Source organism: Neofelis nebulosa, chromosome 2 (genome assembly GCF_028018385.1).
Source record: "Neofelis nebulosa isolate mNeoNeb1 chromosome 2, mNeoNeb1.pri, whole genome shotgun sequence".
In the NCBI taxonomy this organism is placed as follows: domain Eukaryota; kingdom Metazoa; phylum Chordata; class Mammalia; order Carnivora; family Felidae; genus Neofelis; species Neofelis nebulosa.
Genome location: NC_080783.1, coordinates 8679017 through 8698582, shown reverse-complemented (window position 1 = coordinate 8698582; position 19566 = coordinate 8679017). Strand labels below are relative to the sequence as shown.

Here is a 19566-nt window from a genome sequence, read left to right as displayed (position 1 = left end):
AGCCCTGCCACAGGAGCCCCCCTGGCTTTTGTGACCTCACAGGAGGGCTGTAGGTGACTGTTCTCTGCGGGGCTGAGGTCCGCAGAGCCTTCCCCCAGGGCAGGGGCAAATGGCCCCCTTCCAGGAGGGAGCCGGAAGATTAGGCAGCTCCATGTAGGTCCACATGTAGGTGAACAGAACCCACCATGAGGAAGGGCAAAAAGAAGAAGCCAGAGTCCAGACGCCGCAGCTCCACACCCCAGCACGCCAGCTCGGAGTCCACACCCCAGCAAGCCAGCTCGGAGTCCACACCCCAGCAAGCCAGCTCGGAGTCCACACCCCAGCACGCCAGCTCGGAGTCCACCCCTCGGCCCAGCCCTGGATCCACCCCGCAGCCCAGCTCTGGATCCATCCCCCAGCAGCCGGCACCCCAGGCTCTCCCAGCTCCAGAAAGCAGACCCTCAGCCGGGGCCCCTGCACCGGCCCTGGGCCAGTTGCCTCCGGACCCTACCACAAAAGCATCCTCTCGATCCAGGAAATCAGGTGGGCACAGGGTTCCCCAGAGGCTGGCTCATTTCGGGTCGTGGCGTTGGTTGACACGTATCCTGGACCTGTGCTTGTGGGATGTGCGGGTTTGGGGTTTCGTGTTTACCCAAGAGACTAGGATTCCTGGATCTCGCCATTCCCCACCACCCTGAGCCTCAATGAAGAAGGCAGCCACGCGTACATGTCGACGACATTTGCCTTGGCTCTGCCACGATACTAGCTCAACAGGAGTCAGGAGTGCCGTGCGGCTGCTCAAAAATAAAAACCAAAGATGCGTTAACAGAAATATACGGTTTAGGACGAGGGAGGTGGTCATACTCTGCCCTCGTCGGACTATCCTTGTGTGCTGTAAAAGATGCTTCCCAATCCAGTCCAAAAGAGATAGTGCGGGTTAGTGGGGGATGAGAGGGCAGGGAAGCAAGAACCATTTGACGTATGAGGTTTGGTTGAAGGCATCGGAGGAAATCTGTCAAGTGAATGTCGGGAGCACACTTGCTCCGTGTTGCCCTCCGACGTCTGACTAAGCGCCCAGGAGTAGGGTTGCTGAATAAAATACAGGACACCCAGTAAAATTTGAATTTCGGACAGACAAATAATTTTTTAGTGTGTGTCCTAACATGGCATGGGCATTCTGCATTTTTATTTGCTAAATCTGGCGGCCTTCCCTGTGGAAGACACCGTAGACAGGCAGATTTCTGCTCAACACGAAGAAGACATTTCCGACGATTAGTTCTGTCTGAAAATGGAATGGCTGTCTAGGAAAAGTGGTCCCCCCGTCTTCTTGGGTAGCCAGGGTCCGAATGAACCTTGGATTGTGTAGAGGGAATTCGAGTGGCGTTCAGGAGACGGGCTGGTTCATACTTTTGCTAATAGTGGTAATAACTAACTCTCGCCACTGGGTATTAACCCAGCATTCGGCTCAGCTGTCTATGTTAACCTTCCTGTTTGACGGTCCTATAAAGGAGCTACTGTTATCCTCTTCTCCCTTTTATAGATGGAGAAACTGAGGCTCAAAGAAATCAAACCACACACTCTCAAGCAAGCAGTAGTAGCGGGGAGAGGGCAGCCTCCATCTACTCTGATTCCAATACCCTTGCTCTTCACTGTGACATTGATCGACCTTCTGGTCCCAAGAGTCCGGTGGTTTCCCCAGGAGGAAGAACACCCTTCTCTGGGATTTTATTGAATTCACCGTGAGCCAGTGCCGGTGGCTCTATGGTCCTGAGCAGGCCACGCTCTCTGGGCTGCAGCTTATTCCTCTGCGATGGTGTGGATACAAAAAAAAAAAAAAAAAAAATGTGGGGTTTAGTGAGAGAGCCAGATCCAACATACCACTGTGACAACAATCCTATTTCCATGGCTAAGAATCAATTCATTTTTAACATGTAGAAATAGTTATAAGTGTGATGTATCATGTGTATTGTGATCATCAACCACGGACATAAACATTTCTGGATTATGGCCTTCAGAACCGGTATCTGTAGAAAGCAAAATTTTCCATCCCCAAATCTTTTGATGAATGCATGTGGCTCACCCCTGGGGAAAGGATTCTGCTTATTGAGAAGGCCGAGCAGGAAACAGTGATGATCTGTCAGCGGTTACAGTGGACTCCCTACACTTCTTCTGCCAGAGGAATTTTCTCCCTTTGAACCGGAGTGGGAAACAATGTTGGCGATAAGGGACAAAGGCCTTTATTTAAATAAAGGGTGCCATTTTCTAAAATCCAAATCTCGGGGCGCCTGGGTGGCGCAGTCGGTTAAGCGTCCGACTTCAGCCAGGTCACGATCTCGCGCTCCGTGAGTTCGAGCCCCGCGTCAGGCTCTGGGCTGATGGCTCGGAGCCTGGAGCCTGTTTCCGATTCTGTGTCTCCCTCTCTCTCTGCCCCTCCCCTGTTCATGCTCTGTCTCTCTCTGTCCCAAAAATAAATTAAAAAATAAATAAATAAATAAATAAATAAATAAATAAAAATAAAATAAAATAAAATCCAAATCTCTTTGTATGCAGAAAACATTGTAGTTCAGGAAGGTACAAGTCTTCCACTAAAATGGCTATAATCGAAAGATGGACCGGGGCACCCGGGGGGCTCAGTCAGTTGAGCAACCGACTCTTGATTTCAGCTCAGGTCACCATCTCATGGTCATGAGATCGAGCCCTGCGTTGGGCTCTGCACTGACAGCATGGAGCCTGCTTGGGATTCTCTCCTTCTCTCTCCCTCCCTCTCTGCCTGTCTCCCAGCTCATGCTCTCTGTCTCTCAAAATAAATCAGTAAACTTAAAAAAAAAAAAAAAAAAGTGAAGTTACCATGTGACCCAGCAATTCCACTCCCAGGTACATACCCAGGAGAATTAAAAACACAACATCCACACAAAAACTTGTACGTGAATGTTCACAGCAGCTTCAGTAATAATAGTCGAGAAGTGGGGGGAAAAAACTCAATATCAACCACCTGATGAATGGATAAACAACGTGAGGGGTATCCATACAATGAAATACTATCTGACATATTGACACGTGCTGCCACACGGGTAAACCTCAAAGACATTAGGCTAAGTGAGAGAAGCTACTCCCCCAAAAGCCCACATGTGTGATTCCATTTATGAAAGGTACAGAATAGGCAAATTTCTTGCCAGGAACCGGGGGCAGTGGGGAAAGGCAGTGCCTGCTCAATGGTTATGGGGCTTCCTTGGGGGACAGATGAAAATGTTCTGGAATTAGACAGTAATGATGGTTGTACACCTTTGTTGATTGACCGAAACCACTGAAAACTTTAAGGGGTAAATGTCATGTACAGGAATTAAAAGCCTATTAAAAAAATTGTTTTAACAGAGAAAAAAGACCAGTGTTGCCTTTAGAGTCCCTTCCTTCCCCATTCCAGAAAAAGTATCTGTTGTGGGCGGGTCTAAGCAGGAAGGGTGCTGAGTCTGCCCGGTGGACCGCTGGCCGAGCTTTGGTCAGAAGAACCTGTAGCTCGGTCAAGAAGCCAGGATTGAAGTCACTGCACGAGGAGGGAGTTATCCACCCAGAAGTCCCCTTGGGTAACAGCACAGCATCTCCGAGTTCCGCTGGGATCCTTGGCAGGGGACACATGGGAGACAAGTTTGGGGAGGCGTCTCAAGGACCATAAATCAGAGCAGCAGCTGGCTTCTGGATAAGTCAGTGAACCCCGGGCAAATGGACCTTGGACCAATGTCAGATGCCCCCTCTTGCCGAGCGGACGGTCCCCTGCTGCCGTCCGTTCCCGTGAAGTCTGTCGAAGGAGCGCCGAATGAGTTAGCAACCCTGAGCCGAAACCTACTTCTTGAGTCTACTTGTTATAAGGGCACAGCCCATATATTCTCTGAGCCTCTGTTTCCCTATTTGCAAACTGAGAATGGCGGTATTCCACCCGGCAGGGTTGTCCTGACAGACGAGAGGATAATGACGAGGGGAGGGAGGAAGCATTGCTCGGGTGTGAGCTGTTAACGGCATGATTTTGCAATCCCCAGGGAGCTCCGGTCCCTAAAACAACCAGCTTCCCTTGCTCTCTCTCCTGTGTCTCCCTGGCTCCCGCTGGCCTCCTGGAGGCAGGGGGTCCCTCATCTGTCTCCTTCTCTGTCCATCCAGGGTCTCTGACTCGTGCGGGGCCGCAGGCCTTCTGTTCCTGTTCTGCTTGCCCCGGAAGCTCTGCTTGCTGGCGTCGTCTGGGCCTGTGTCACAGCCGCATCTTTGATGTCCTCCTTCCTCTACCCTGGCCGACCATGCCAGGAAGAGGATTTCCAAGCCTCCTCACTTTCTACAGGTTCTGGAGCGCGTGGGGGGCTGGACACTCAGGGCACACAATTCCTGGGGTCAGGCTCTGCCCCGGACCATAGTAGCAGCCATGGGTAACTTCTTCTTGGGAAGCCCAGGCAGAAAGGAAGCCTCTCCCGGGGTGGCCAGTTCCTGGGGTTTGGCACCCTGCCCTTTCTGACCAGACCCACACCCCCAGGGTACCCCACCTGCACGGAGGGGTGCCAATTTTCTTCCTTACTGAAAATGGCTTCTTTGGGAGGCACGTTTTTCTTTTCTCCATAGGCCCACTGCTTCCTCAGAGTCTATGCCCTCACAGCCCTTAGTAAATCCCCTGTCACCCAGAGCTTTGTGATTAAATGCTGTGTTTGGCGATTGGCCGCCTTCTCTGGCCCATACCACAGCTGAGAGCTTCTGGTTCTTGACCCGCATCTGCACTACCCCCCAGACTTTAGTGACAGATGCTGATTGCATCTCACACGTGCCCTTGGTAATAGCAAGATCCCCACTCCTTCAGCGGTTTCCAGCTACTTCCGGCAGCTCCACAGGAGACATGCCCCCAGGCGGGGCAGCCTCCCGTAGAGTCTTCCACGGTACCTGGCCTTCCTTTCCTCTTCCACGGAGCCATCAGGAGAAAGCCACCCCTCATGGGAAGACCCCTGTGCAGAAAACTGGACTGAACATGTCAGTCCCCCTGCCCAGTGGTGCAGGGCTCTGTGCAAGGGCTGGTTGGAGGGGAGCCCTCATCATCTGCCCCCAGTTCTGGGCCCCAGAGTAGTTGCACCTGTATTCAGGGTCTCACCCGATGTCCACGAAGCGGCTTCCCACTTGGGGATCTCACACCCCTAACCCAGAAGCAGAGCCTACCCACCCCTCACCCTCATCCTGCTCCTCCTCTTGGCTGGTGTCTCCACCACCAAATCCCCTCTCCTGTCCATCCTTGAAAAGCACCATCTCTCAGACATACGAGAAGCAAACGGATACCCAGGTGTGTTGGGAGAACATGCGTAAAGCCAAAAATACAACCTGGTAAGTCAAGTCCCCGTCGAGGAATGATCTGCCCACCACTCCCCTTTACTGACTTTCCTCCCACGCACTTAGTATTCCTATCCATCTGGTGCTAAGCCAAGCCACGGATTCGTATCACTTTAAAACCAACAAGCGGGAAAACCTGTTCTGGATAGAATACTAAGCCCTGTGAGGAAAACCAGAACAGGGAACTTTACCCTTAAAAACCGTACCGTCTACATGGTAAGCTGAGACATGGGCCTTAGGATCTCAGATGCAAGCCGGAAAGTGACGTCTGTCCTAGAGATGTTCTAAGAGCTTCAGGAAAAGAGCGCTCGCTCCTAAATCAGCGTCCAGGGAGACTTTGCAGTGTCATTGGCATCTGAGCTGAGTCAAAAAGGGTCTTGGGATCCTCTGTGGCTTAAGATGAAAAGACAGAGCATCCTAGGTGGCAGAGGGAAAGGTAAAAGGCTCAGAATTAGGCAAGTGAGGGGAAGGGGCAGAGATCCAGTCAGGCTGGGGTAAGACATGTCAGTCTTGCTTCCGCTCAAATTCTAGCACCAGCATCCATCATCGTGACACCTCTCGGTGCAGTGGAATGTGAGACCTTGGCCTGAAACACACAGTCACGTTGAATAAGGTTCTCTACTTCAGTAGGATTGATGTCAACACGGATACTGCATTTTGTCAAAGCCTTCCTCGGGAGCGTGATCATCTGTTTTCCTCGCCTGTGTGGTGGGCGTCATATGTTGTTTCCTTGGATTCCTCACCTCCAAAATGGAGTCACGTGACACAACCCGCTTCACATGGTGGTTGTCAGGCTTGAGGAAGATGCTGGGTGTGAGATGCTTGGCACGGGGCCTGGCACGCCGCAGCCTTCGCCGCCTTCGTACCCTGCTCCCTGGGTGTCCCGGGGAGCTGGCACCCCAGGCTAGCCCATCCTCAGACGCAGGGACTCTCGCGACAGGGATTTATTGGAAGGGGTGGGCGGAATTGTGTCCCCCTGAGAGGAGGCTCGGTCACGGGGAGAAGGCGTTCCTGAAATCCTGAGGCCACCCTACGATTTCTGCTTTCTCTGCCTGTAGAGGGCCCTAGAGTCCCAGCTTCCCCCAACCTGTGGGCTTTCTGTTTCGCTCTACAGAGAACCTGCAAGAAAACACTCCACTCATCGTAATTCACGTGCTCCAAGCTCTCGGGCCTGCCGCTGTGGCTCTGGGAGCCCTGGGGGCTGCCTGTTACATCACTGAATCCTTGTGAACAAACCCCAGGCCCGCGGCCCGGCAGGTACGTGGACCCCCTCTGTGCCCGCTCCCCCTTGCAGAGCTGGTCCTCAAGCCACCGAGCCACCGTCCCTGCAGGACCGGGCCGAGGGAGTGTCTCTCCTTCTCTGAATAAAGGGGGAATTTATGGGTGGACCAAGCCCCCAGCCTCTCGGGGAAAGCTTAAGAACCGAGGGACTCTTCCTGGATTCAAGGTCACCTGGCTTTGTCAAGCAGCCCCGAAGCTCTTGGACAATGCCAGACCCATTACTGGGATTGTCAAACCAAGGTTCCCCCAACCCCCACTGGCCTGGGATACCAGACAGGAGGAAGTGGGAGACGTGGAGCAGAGGTTCCTAGCCAGGCTCCTAGGGGCAGAGCCTGAAACAGGGATTTGGGTGCACAGGATTTGTGGAGGAAAAAGGGAGTGAGGGAGGTAAGAGGACAGAGGAAAGAGTAGAGCGAGGAGGAGGTCTCAGCGGGGAGTCCCCGCTTCAGCTCGACCCCAGGGGAGCTTTGGTGCGTGAGTTACACCACAGAGCTGGTGGGGATCTGGGTGGGCACCAGGAGCACCCACAGTTGTCCCCAGTGCCAAGTCCCCATTGCAGTGAACGCCTGCTAATGCTGGTCGGGTGGTAATGGCAGCTTCTCCACCCACCCCCAGAACTCCGCCGGCCCCAGAATGGACAGGGAGTGGCCACAGCAGGGCACGAGGTGGGAACAGATGCTCAAAGTATCTCAAAAGCCCGACCCAGACAGTAAACTCACCAGCTGCTCAGGGGCTCTGCTGCCTGATCAAGGGACTATTGTGGACGCACCTTAAGTTTCATGAAATTCCAGAGCCACCAGGAGGCTCTATTTCCCCATCTAGAAACAGGGAAGACCGTGGGGCCTTCTTCTCAAGATTATTGGAATGTAAGATAAGGTGGCCAGGTGGCGGGTCTTGTTACCCCTACCACCATGGGGGTGGTTGGAAACATGCAGGCTTTGGAGTAGGTCCCAGGTCTGACTCTGCTCCCTGGTGGCTGGGTCTTAGGGGACGCATCACTTAACTTCTGTGAGAGCCACGCCATGGCTAACGTAGGGGGACTAGTGACGGCCTCCAAGGGCGATGGTTTTGAGGATGCACTGAGGGGATGTTCAGACATGCCAGGCGGGTCACAGGGGATGGGTAGATGGTGACCGGCAGTCTGAAGAATGCCCTTGAGCCGTTTTGTTCTAGAGGCTCCTTACAACAGGGCCCACGGTGTCAGCTTGGGTTCTGTCCCTCGAGGCACGCAAGTTTAACGTCAGATCCCATTCCACACCCAGGATCTCTGGAGCCTGGGACAAGTTCCTTAATTCCTGACACCTCATTTTTCTTTTTGTTAAATGGAGGTAATGATAGTATCCCTCTCACTGGGTTAACATCTGTAATATCACTTACTCTTTTTTTTTTTTTTTAATTAGCTTTCTTTTTAACTTCCACGCATTTATTTTCAAGGGAAATTTAGTTCTGGCCATAAATGGAAAATCCTATCCCTTTCCATAAAAAGACTACACAGTAAATATACATCCAAAATGTCATGGAATTCTGGCCGATAAGGATACCTGAGAAAGCCTCCACTTTCAAGGCAGTGCCCTGTGTGCTCCAAGGACAGGTGTTAGATGTTGAGACAGGCAGCGCCACACTGAGACGCTGTCTTCCACTTTAACCGGAGTTGAGAGACCCCAGGAATGGCAAGGACTCCAGTTACTTAATGTGAAGCATCGTATATACTGCAGTTCACACAGTGCTGAGCTCTGCGCGGAGGGTGCAGGGAGGGGAGGAAGGAGATGGTTGATGGCAAGGAGGGGAAGAGAAGGTGGCCGGGAGGGGGAAATGGAGAGGACGGGAGAGGAATGGAAACCCGCCCCGGGTCTGGAGGAGGTCACTCCCCCAGGGCCTGAGAGTGAATCAGTGGCAGAGTCAACAAGACCCCAGAGACTGAAGCCCCGAGTGTGTTGGGGGTGGGGGTTCAAGTGGCTGGTGGGCCCTATATCGCGGACGTCACTTAGAAACGCACGCAGTGCACGAACTTCACCCAGCTTTCTTCTGCTCCGAGGGGTAACTCCTTATGTCCTCTCAGGGTGGGCCCGGTGCCTGGATGCAGGGCTAGGGTGCAGCTTTCTCGGGGCCAGACGAAACCAGCCCAGGGACAGGTCTCCAACCTGACAGGCTGGTCCGGGGACCAGGGACATGCTGGTCCTCTCTCTGCACGGAGCTGTCCCGCGACCACTCTGGTTTCCCTTGAGGGAGAGGGAGGCTGTGCCACCCACCCTGAGTGGCCTGAGACAGGGTCCTTCCCAGACCCCACAGCCATGATGAGGTGGCCTTTCTGCACGTAACCCACTGCTTTTGTCAAATTACTGTTCCAGCACTGGGATGGCATTGGGGTACTTGAAATGCGTTTTAACCGACCTCAGCAGGTCGAGCTTCTTCCAGACCTGCTTCTGTCCGAGCCTGTGCTACAGGGTCATATCCCATCATTGAGTAGACACTGTGAGTCTGAGGGTCTGATTATGGCACCACCAGCAGGGGGCAGGAGAGGCCTTTCTAGAAGCCTAGAGGCTGCAGTGACAATTCCTGGACACTAGTCAAGCACAGTGTCTCCCACTCTGACTTCCCACTGTCCCCCACAAGAGCCCCTGTGAACTCTGTCAACAGGCAAGTGGGGCAGCACGGCTGTGACATGTCAGTACTGACCATGTGCCCAGCACCACACCGGGTATGGTGAGACTTGATGACACCAAGGTCCACCAACAGCCGACGGCTAGGCTTGGGACTTTGAGGTCTGGTAAAGTCAGTGCATCTAGGCTGGTCAAGGCCCCCAAGAGAGGGGAACAGGGGATAATAATTCACAGGGAGACACAAATGCTTACCTGACATCCAAGCTAGAAGGCAGAGTGCAGATGGGGGGAAAGAGTGTTCATTAATTAAATAATGCATTCATTCATTAAATATTCCTTGGGTATGTACCCTGTGCGATAGGAGTAAACCAAGATGGACAAAAGCCCTCCCCTGGTGGAGCCTGCATTCTAGAGGGCACAGACAGACAATTGACAAGTTAACGAATAAACAAGATCTCTTGATTGTGTGGCAAATGTTATGAAGGAAATAGAGACATAAAGTTGATCTGATAAAGAACAGAGAAGGTCAGAATGATCGGGGCGGGGGGGGGGGGTGCTCCTGGGAACAGGCTGGTCTGTAAAGGCTTCTCTGAACTGAAGCACACATGCCAGAAAGAGCCAGGCTATGCAAATATGTCTGTGTTCTTACAGACAGAATAGCAAATTCAATAGTCCTGAGGCAGGAAGGAGCCTCACACGTTTTGGGGGCCAGACAAGAGGCCAGTATGGCTGAAGCCAAGATGCCACTGGAGGGACCAAGGTCAGGCAGGGCCTCGAAGATTTCTCTTGTGTTCCAGATGGGTTGGAAGCCCCAGAAGCAGGGCAAGAGCAAATTCTTATATAGCACTTCCTGTGTGCAGGCACTGTTCCGGGTCCTTTACATATACTCGTTCATTCATCCTCCCCTCAGAGGGAAGTCTCTCAAGCTGCTGATTTAGATTTCAAAATAATTGCAGGTCCTGTCGAATAGAGAATGGAAAGGGGGGAGGAGGACGAGATCGGAGTTGTTTGCACTACTCCAGGCAGGCAAAGATGACACTTGGAACAGGGTGATGGCTCTTACGGATATAGAACCAGCAAGTCTTGCTGATAGATTGAATGAAGCGATGAGGGAAAGGAAGCCTCAAGGAGTCCTTGAGGTGCCATTGCCAGAGGCACAAGGCACAGGAGGGGGCAGTAATCAAGAGTTCTGTTCGTTGTTACTGTTAAGATATTGGACAACCAAATGGGCATGTCACATAGGCAGATGGATATATGGAAGTCAGCGGAAAAGCCCAGTCTTAGCTCTAAGCGTAGGAGTGATTAGAAATAGCTGAGATATACAGCCACAGGCAGTGGCTAAGATGACTCGGGGAGAAGGCATAAATGGAGTAGAGAGCCAGGAACTGAGGCCAGGAAGAGGTCGTTTAGAAGTCTGCTAGTGAAGGAAGGTGCCTATGGAGAAGACACCTACTGTGGGTCTGCTCTGGGTCTAGGCAAGTATGCAGGGTCCCTGTAAGTTCTCAGAGATAAGCAGAACAGATAGGTTCAGGTCAACAAGTGGTGTCCACAGGTAGGGAAAGGCAGCAAGGAGACAAGAATCTCAGTGGAAGGGGCTGAGCAGGGCTGGGACCTCTGATCATAAGGACCCTGCCGCTACCTTTCTGCTTGTCCACGGAGTGTGGACAGACAGACATGTGCTTCCCTTTCCTAAGGGAAAGCACCCACTACAATAGGTAGGAATGTTTTTAGAAGGTGATATGGGAGCCAAGCGCAGAATGAACTCCCAATGCGGATCTGTTGGCTTGGACAAGTGCTTTAGCCACTGAAAGCGACCCTGAGGTTATATGAAAGTCGGTGTGTGTGTGTGTGTGTGTGTGTGTGTGTGTGTGCATGGGGGGTACACTGAGTCATCCTGGGTTCCATAGGCTCAGCAATTAGACACTGTGGAAGGGAAATAGAGAGTTTGGTGTCCTTCTTAGTCCATAGACTATAGAACCATCTAATGACAGTGACAAAGCCTCCTCTCTGGGAAAAGGTGTTTCTAGAATCCTCCTTCTTAAAGCATGGGAAGCCCCTCTCTTAGCATCCCTCCAAGAATGATGAGACACTACAAGCAAAGGGCTGTTTCCCCTCTCCTTTTGGGCACTGAGCATAGTAAAATTCATTGCCACAATCCAGCTTGGGGGCCATGAGGCTCTATCGTAGCTGCTGGGAGCCCTGGGAGAAGGGACAGGAAAAGAAGGCGCCAATGTTGACTGAGCCAAGTACCTGCCAAGAACTTTGCATAAGTGCGTTATAGCCTAAAGGGAACACCAGGCTCTAAGTGGCTGTGTTTAGATGAAACTAGTTGACAAGACAATGACAGAAATTTGAATCCTAAATCATTTATTTTTCCACAAGAGGATCTTAGCTGCTGAACCTTCACCCATGGGGTGGTAAAACTGGGAAGCCACCAAAATTCCAAGGTCATGGAATATTGTCCAAGCTAATGGCTCTATCCTCATTTTTCTTACAGATCCAGTTTCCATCAAGGATCTCTCTTGTCACCAAAATAGAACAAAAAAAAAAAAATTCTGTTTCATGAGTGTGTTTTACCCAGAGACACAAAGTTCGACTTGGCAAGTGTGTTGGGAGATGGGTTTGGGATGACTTTGAGAGCCCCAGGCAATGAGGGTGGGATCCTGCAGTTTCCTGCTGGGGCCACAGACCCAATGGTGGGGGGTGGGGGGAGGGCAACTTTCTCTGCACATTCAGAGCAAACTGTTTCTGATTTTCCCAACCTAAAAACAAGAATTCTAGAACTTAATTCAATACCTAACACAGTCAACTGCACTTCCGTCCAGTGGTAATCCCGGTTAGGGGAACAGGAGGAATGTGCTGGCCCCCTTCCAGGCCTGCACCTTGGGGAACAGGGGCCCTGTGCCTGGGGACACTCTGTCTCTGGGAGGTGGCTTCATTTAGCTTCACCTGTGATGGGGGACACGCGGGGTCAGGGCCAGTCACCACTTGCAGTCTTGTGCTCTCTCGGAGGACTTAGCCACACCCGCCAGAGGCTGGTGGGGCTTGAGCAGCTGAGGCAGAGGTCTCAGTTCAAAGTGGGAGTACGAGAGAGGGGTGTGAAACAGGGAAGAGATGACATTCCATTCAGGTGCGGTGGCCCCTGAGGACAACTGAGGCCTACCCAGTTCTGCTGGGGCAACGATGGGAGACAGACCATATACCTCAGAGTAATCCCACTGGAAGCAGGAAAGCTGGATGTTTAGACACCCGTCCCATTGGTCCTCAGTTAAGGGCTGCTGGAAGGGAGATGGTTCTTTCTGCCAGGACTTTCCTCTGCTCCAGAGATGAAGCTCCCAGGCAAAGAAGGCAGATGGCTGCACTTGGGAGTCCAGAATGCACTGAAGCCCTCAGTAATGACCAGGGGATGTGAGCGGGCAGGGAGCCACCCTACCTGTAACAGGGAAGGCGGGACTGGGCCAGGTGGGCTGGGCCAGTTCTGAGGAACCCCGCAGCCCACTCGTCACCCCTCCATCCCGGGATTTCCTTTCCTAAACAGGCACTGACTGATAGGCTGGGAGAGGGTCCCTACCCCTGGACTGAGAGTCACCTCCTCTGGGAAGCAGCCCCCCCAAGAAGAATGCAGACTTCCAGGCTGGGGCAGGGTCAGCTATAGTCCTGTCCTGAGGGTCAGCATGAAGGGGGCATAGATCTGGTGTCGAGGACTGGGGCCCCTGGTCGGCCTGGCTCCTCTGACTGAAGACACTCAGCTCCTTTTCCCAGCATATTAATCAGTCCCTTTTCGTTGTCCCCGTCGGACAACCTCACCCAACCTGACCTGAACAAGACGGGGATGTATTGGCTCCCATCAAGAGGGAAATTCCAGCGCAGATGTGGCTGGTTCCAGGGGTGCAGACCGTGCCCCCAAACCTGTTTCTGTGTTTGCAGGGTCACCTATCTTCAGGCAGGGGGCCTGACGGCTGCAGCAGCAACAGCCCCCCAGCCTCTGAAGGTCAAGTCTGGCAGGGAAGGTGGTCTGTTTCCCAGCAGCAGAAGGGCTCTGACCAGCCTCCGATCAGGTCCTGTGTCCCTCCTGGAACCCATGCTCTGCCCAGGGGAAGGCAACGCTCTGACTGGCCAGGCTACAACCACCTTTGGAACTGAGGGTCAACCCCACGGAAGGTCTGAGGACTGACGGCAGGGAAGAGGCCAAATGATAATTTTGGTAACCTGTTACCCAAAGAAGTGGGAACCCATGCCAAGCAGCTAAAAACCACAGCTTTACACTCCAGATGGTTTTGAGCCTGTGACCAGAGCTCTAGTGCTGCCCTCCACCGCTGCCCCCTCCCCCTCCACCGCTGCCCCCTCCCCCTCCACGGCCGCCATTTCACCAGGATGAATGCCTGAGTCGCTAGGAGTCGAGAATTCACAGTTGCCTTGAGCCACGGACCCATGGTATTTGGATTCCTCAGGGCAGTGGTGACCTGGGCAGTCCCACCCTCCCACCTGCGGGAAATGTGACTGGCTGTCATCCTGACTGGGGGATACTATAGGCTGTTAGTGATGAAGGCTGAGAATGCAAAGCACAGGACAGTCCCACACAACAAAGAGTTATCCCACCCAAAATGTCAATAGCATTCTCTTTGGCAAGCACCGCCACCAGGGCTCATCCGTGGATACTCTGGTAGTACACTGCCCTTGCATTGGGTCTCACGGTACTGGTCACGGACCATAGGCATCACTCTCGAAGAGCGGAAACCATGCATGATGAAAGGTCACATGCCAAGCATCCCCCAAGTAATGGGGGGATGTTGGTATGTTCTGTTCTGTTGGTATTTCCTGTAGGACATACCCTCTTCCCTCTATTTGTTAGGTCCTGGAGGCAGACACCAGCTGTTTTTCCTCTCTCCAATCCTTCCTGGCACATAATAGAATCTCATGAATGAATAAGCCTGCCCCCACTGGGACCATTTTTTGATAAGCTGAGATTTGGGTTAGGCCATTGCATTCAGAGTGGCTTACAGTGATCGTTGGATTGAACTATTTTAATTACCACCAATTTCGAGCAACAGCCCCAACAGGTGCTTTGGAGAGGGAAGAGGAGAGCTAGAAAGAAGCGTGGCCAAGTATACTTCTGACCACAGTGCGAGAACTAAGGCTACCGTGGCTGTGAGTTTGGGGACAGCCTGGCTGAGGCTGGGCCTGTGGGTCTGGCATCTTCACCAGGCTAGATTCAGACCTTGGCTCTGACTGTGGTCTCTAGACCACAGACTGGCTATTCCGGAGAAAGTCGGGTCTTATCCCGCTGGAGCAGTCCTTCTGAGGGCGGAAGAAGTACACCGGAAGAGGCTACAAGAGGTGAAGAGCCAAGTCCAGGCTGCCCGAGCCCCCTGCAGCTGCCCATCTGGCCCACCCAGCTAACTGGCGCCAGGTGCTAGGACCAACTGAAAGGTCCCGAGCTTTTCAGATACTTCTCTGGTCCTCCTCCTTCCCACCCTACCCTCCCGAGGACAACCACTCTCCCACTGGCCACAAAACCTGGTGGGCTACAGGTAGAATGAGTAAGCAGGATGCAGGGAACTAAAATGACAAGTCCAGTCGTAAAACTGAGGTGGAACACCCAAGGGCAGCCCCTTCCATCTCCTCTGAGGTCCCAGGCTCAATGCTATGTTTGGCAGGGCAGTAAATCAGGCCTGTGGCTGCTGGTAGCCCATAGAGGTAAGACAGCTTTTCACGCTGCTGCTGCAAGTTCTGGCTTCACTGGAAGATTCTGGAAGACCTTTTCTCCCCAGCCAGCGCTCCTGGGTATAGGCAGCGACAGCATACACATTAATAACATGCAGATACTATACTCTCACGACACCTCACACAGCCAGTCATGGAGACTCGGAGCAGGAATTTGAGTTGGCAAAGTGCCCTTGTGAACGATTCATGGTACGTTCCTGGCCAAAGTCAGGGAACTGAGCCATGAGCTGACAAAAGGACTGGGGCTAAGAAGTCTTAAGGTACCTCCTTACTGGGAGTGTTGCATTGTTGGCTGCCAAGGAGGGAAGTATCCAAGGAAGAAGGCCAGTTGGTCTTAGCTGCAGGGCTGAAGCAAGGGATCCAGGCTCAAACTCCTCCAGGAGGTTGAGAGCTAAGGAGTTCTGTTCGAGTCCGGGGCGACTGATCCCACTTAAGAAGAACATAAAATAGGGGCACCAGGGAGGATCAGTAGTTGAGCATCTGACTTCGGCTCAGGTCATCATCTCACAGTTCGTGGGTTCGAGCCCCACATCAGGCTCTGCGCTGACAGCTCGGAGCCTGGAGCCTGCTTCGGATACTGTGTCTCCCCCTCTCGCTCTCTGCCCCTCCCCCACTTGTGTGCACGCTCTCTCTCTCTCTCTCTCTCTCTCTCTCTCAAAAATAAACATTAAAAAAAGGAGTACATAAAATGGATGAATTGGACAATCGGCTTGTCTTGCATTAGACTCAGGATGAAAGGTCTGGGTGGGCCAGCTCCATGAAGATGCTGAACCCCTGGGATTGTGTTCTCTTTTTTACCTTTCTCTTCCTCCCTCTTCCACTTTTTCTGCCTTTCTCTTGCCTGCCCACCTCTAGTGGTCAAGGGTGAGCTGCTTGTACCTTGTTCTGGGAAATCCGAGGATACCCGGGACGCCTGTGTGGATTGAAGTCGGCTGCAGAATGCCACTGGGATTTAGATTTACCCTCTGGTGCTCTATTCTGCAGATGTGGTAGGAGGTGTTTTGATGAGCTGATAAGGGATCTTGAAGGAGGTAGTGCGTGTGGAAGAATCCCACAGCTACTGTAGCTCAAAGAGCCCAGCAGGCCCCCCAGGCGAGCCCCTGGAGCTGGGCAGAGCTGACCAGCTGAAGTGGGTTGGAGGAACTTTTGGGGTCTACGTTGCACTTCGGGGGGATTTGTGTTTCGCGCGTATGGTGGGGGGGTGTTGCTTTCTCTGTGGGAAGAAGCAAAAGGAAAGTCTTCTTGTTCTAGTGGGCTTAGGAACCGATTTGCCCACTTTCTTCCTCTTACTCACTTAGCAAAACCACATCCTGGTTCAAAAACCAGTTCTCCATCTCTGGTGCACGTCCAGCGGGACTTGGTCAAATACAACCATGCCTCCTGGAATTACTCTAAATTTATGACCTCGAATTCCAAGTAGGCTTCAGTGCTGGCGGGGATTGAATCACCGCACATCTCCCTGATACTCTTCTGTCTTCAAACTTTACCCCCAAGTCTCCCCATCTACCAGCCCCTCTCTAGTCAATATTCATGTCCCTTTCACCCAAGACAACCACGGGTTTGATTTCTACACCCACCGACAGACACATAGTTTTGCCTGTTCTGGAAACTCATATAAGTGGAATCAACCAGCACACACACTTGTATCAGGCTTCCTTTGCTCAATGTTTTGAACCTGATTCATAGTCTTGTATATATCAATAATCTATTCCTTTCTCTTTCTGGGTATTTCCATGTGTGACCATGCCACAATGTGTTTATCTCCTTGCCCATTAATGGGCATTCAGATGGTTTCCAGTTTGGAGATTTTTAAAAAAAAATTTTTTTTTAGTGTTCATTTATTTATGACAGAGAGAGAGAGAGACAGAGAGAGCATGAGCGGGGGAGGGGCAGAGAGAGAGGGAGACACAGAATCCGAAGCAAGCTCCAGGCTCTGAGCTGTCAGCACAAAGCCCGACGCGGGGCTCAAACTCACAAACTGCGAGATCATGACCTTGAGCTGAAGTCGGACGCTCAACCGACAGAGTCACCCAGGCGCCCCTCCAGTTTGGGGATTTTAAAATAAAGTTGCTACGAATATGTTTGTGTGATTCTTTTGGTGGGCTAAAGTTTCCCTTTCTCTTTGGTGTATACCTAGGAATGAAATTCCTGGGTCCAAAGGTAGGCCCATGGTTAACCTGGAAAGAAACTGCCACACTCCCAAAGTGGCTGTGCCATCTGACCCTCCTGTGCCAGAGTATACCACACAATCTGACCATTTAAGGAAGTAAATTAGAGCACATTATCCCTCCGCAAAACACCCTCTAATGACCTAAGGACGGGATATTTAATTACAGTAAGGAATTATTGTAAATTTGTAGGTGTGAAAATGACTTTATGTTCAGCTTCAAAGACGTCCTCCTCAGAGATACACATAGAAATACTTACGGATGAAATGATGGGGGACACGGGAAATGGAGATACGGATGAAACAAGGTGGCCGTGAGCTGATCACTGTGGAACCCGTGTGATTGGTTCACGCTGAGTTTATCGTCTTCTTCACTCTACTTTTGTGTTGCAAGAGGACCAGAGCCAGACAGAAGTTAAAGCAGTGAGGGCACGTTTTATTCTGGAAACATTGCAATAGGGCAAGAGGGACCTCAGTGTAGAACTGAGCTCCGTTCTGAACATAGGGACAAGGGGGGATTTATAGTCAAGGAGCAGGGTGGGGTCAATGGGTAGAAAATTACTAAGAGGAAACATAGGGTAAGGGGCAATTCTGGCTTAACCAACTCGACAGGATTCTTGCTGTAGGCAAGCCAGGGTGAAAGATATTGAGAGGGATAGGTGAGGATTTTGATCAGATATCAAGGATAGTTAGATACCAAGGATTCTGTAAACTGACCCAGCAGGATTCCCACTAAAACCAGATGAAGCAGGCCCAGGTCTGGGCCAGATAAGCCTGGCTACAATTAGGTCAAGAAGAGACACTTTGGGGCGCCCGGCTGGCTGCCTGACTCTTGATTTCGGCTCAGGTCATGATCTCATGATTCGTGGCTTCGAGCCCCATGTTGGGTTCTGTGCTGACAGTACAGAGCCTACTTCAGATTCTCTGTCTCCGCAACCCCCCCCCACCCCTCCCCTGCTCATGCCCGCTTTCCCTCTCACTCTCAAAAATAAACATTTTTATAAAAATATATTCTTTAAAGTGTTTTAAAAATCCTCCAGTTGAGGTCTTTCCAAGGCCCCTCCCTCTCTGACCGAATGTCCTGTTATGCCCCACCTACTGCGCTCCAGCTAGGGAGACCTCCTTGCTGTGTCTCCCCAGAGCCAGGCACTAGGCCTTTGTGCTGGCTGGTTTCTGTGCCTGGCACGCTCTTCTCCATAGCGCATGGCTATCTGAGCCGAAGGAATTTGAAAAACAGCAGGTGCAGGAAGGACTCTGTGACCTTCCCCTCAAGTAGGTCATAGACCCTCAGGTGAGAGATGGCTTCTCTATACCTACAAGAAAAAAAATAATAAGCCTTATCTCCAAGACAGCTGTCCTATCGCATTTTCCTACAACTTTTCATTCTTCATCAACCTGGCATTGAAAGGCTCAGGTATAACCACTTCTTCAGGTCTAGATTTCCTTATAAAATCTTCTACATCACATAAAACTTAAATAAGTCTGCATGCTTTTCTCTTATTAATCTGGGGGGGGGGGGGTTTGTTGTTGTTACAGAAGCCCCAGCCAAGAACTTGGATGGGCAGGGGGAAAGATGTTTTTCTTTCTCTGCATTTGCCTTCGAGTTTCTGCTCAAATGTCATGTTCTCAATGAGGTCCACCCTGACCAGCTGCTTAGAAGTGCAAACCCCCACTTATTCTATTCCCATGACCCTCAGTCCTCTATAAAACACTGTAAAATTCACTTATTGCTTATGGTGTTGTTATTGCCTGTGTCCTGCCTCTAGCCTGGAAGATGTGCCGGCCAAGGATCTCTTTATTGTTCACAAGTATACTGCCAGTTCCTGGCAATGCCAGTGGCTGGCATACAGAGAGAGTCAATATTTTGTATGGATTGAAAGAAAGGGAGAGAGTGAAGCAGAGAGGGAGAGAAAAAAGAAGGAATGGGGAGAGAAGAAGAAAGAGTAGTGTATAGGGTAACATTTTTCTAGGGGAAGGAAGCCACATATGGAGGCTCTTTTGTTCGATTAGTGTGTTGTCCATTTTATTACCCTGTTTGGTTAATGTCAGAAATAAAAGCAAGGGCTTTTCTTGGTCTAGTGTATAGGCTGGTCTTAGAATGAGCTCACCTGAGGGGCCCCTGGCTGGCTCAGTCAGAAGAGCACACAACTCTAGATCTCTGGGTCATGAGTTCGAGCCCCACTTTGGGTGTAGAGATTGCTTTAAAAGGTAAATTAAAAACTTAAAAAAAAAAGGACACCTGCTTATGGTACGCCTGGGTGGCTCAGTCGGTTAAGCGGCCGACTTCGGCTCAGGTCATGATCTCGCGGTCTGTGAGTTCAAGCCCCGCGTCGGGCTCTGTGCTGACAGCTCAGAGCCTGGAGCCTGTTTCAGATTCTGTGTCTCCCTCTCTCTGACCCTCCCCCATTCATGCTCTGTCTCTCTCTGTCTCAAAAATAAATAAACGTTAAAAAAATTTAAAAACAA

At 51.5% G+C, this 19566-nt stretch overlaps 1 protein-coding gene across 1 annotated transcript; it reads left to right on the top strand.

The window, feature by feature from the left end:
• The first annotated feature begins 58 nt into the window (after window positions 1-58).
• Window positions 59-18823, top strand: SPATA3 (spermatogenesis associated 3). The gene is made up of 6 exons (XM_058701771.1): window positions 59-522; window positions 4129-4303; window positions 6443-6585; window positions 11707-11813; window positions 13137-13413; window positions 18637-18823. The coding sequence occupies exons 1-3, from the start codon at window positions 186-188 to the stop codon at window positions 6546-6548; spliced, it is 618 nt and encodes a 205-aa protein (XP_058557754.1). The 5' UTR covers window positions 59-185; the 3' UTR covers window positions 6549-6585; window positions 11707-11813; window positions 13137-13413; window positions 18637-18823.
• Window positions 18824-19566: the final 743 nt, after the last annotated feature.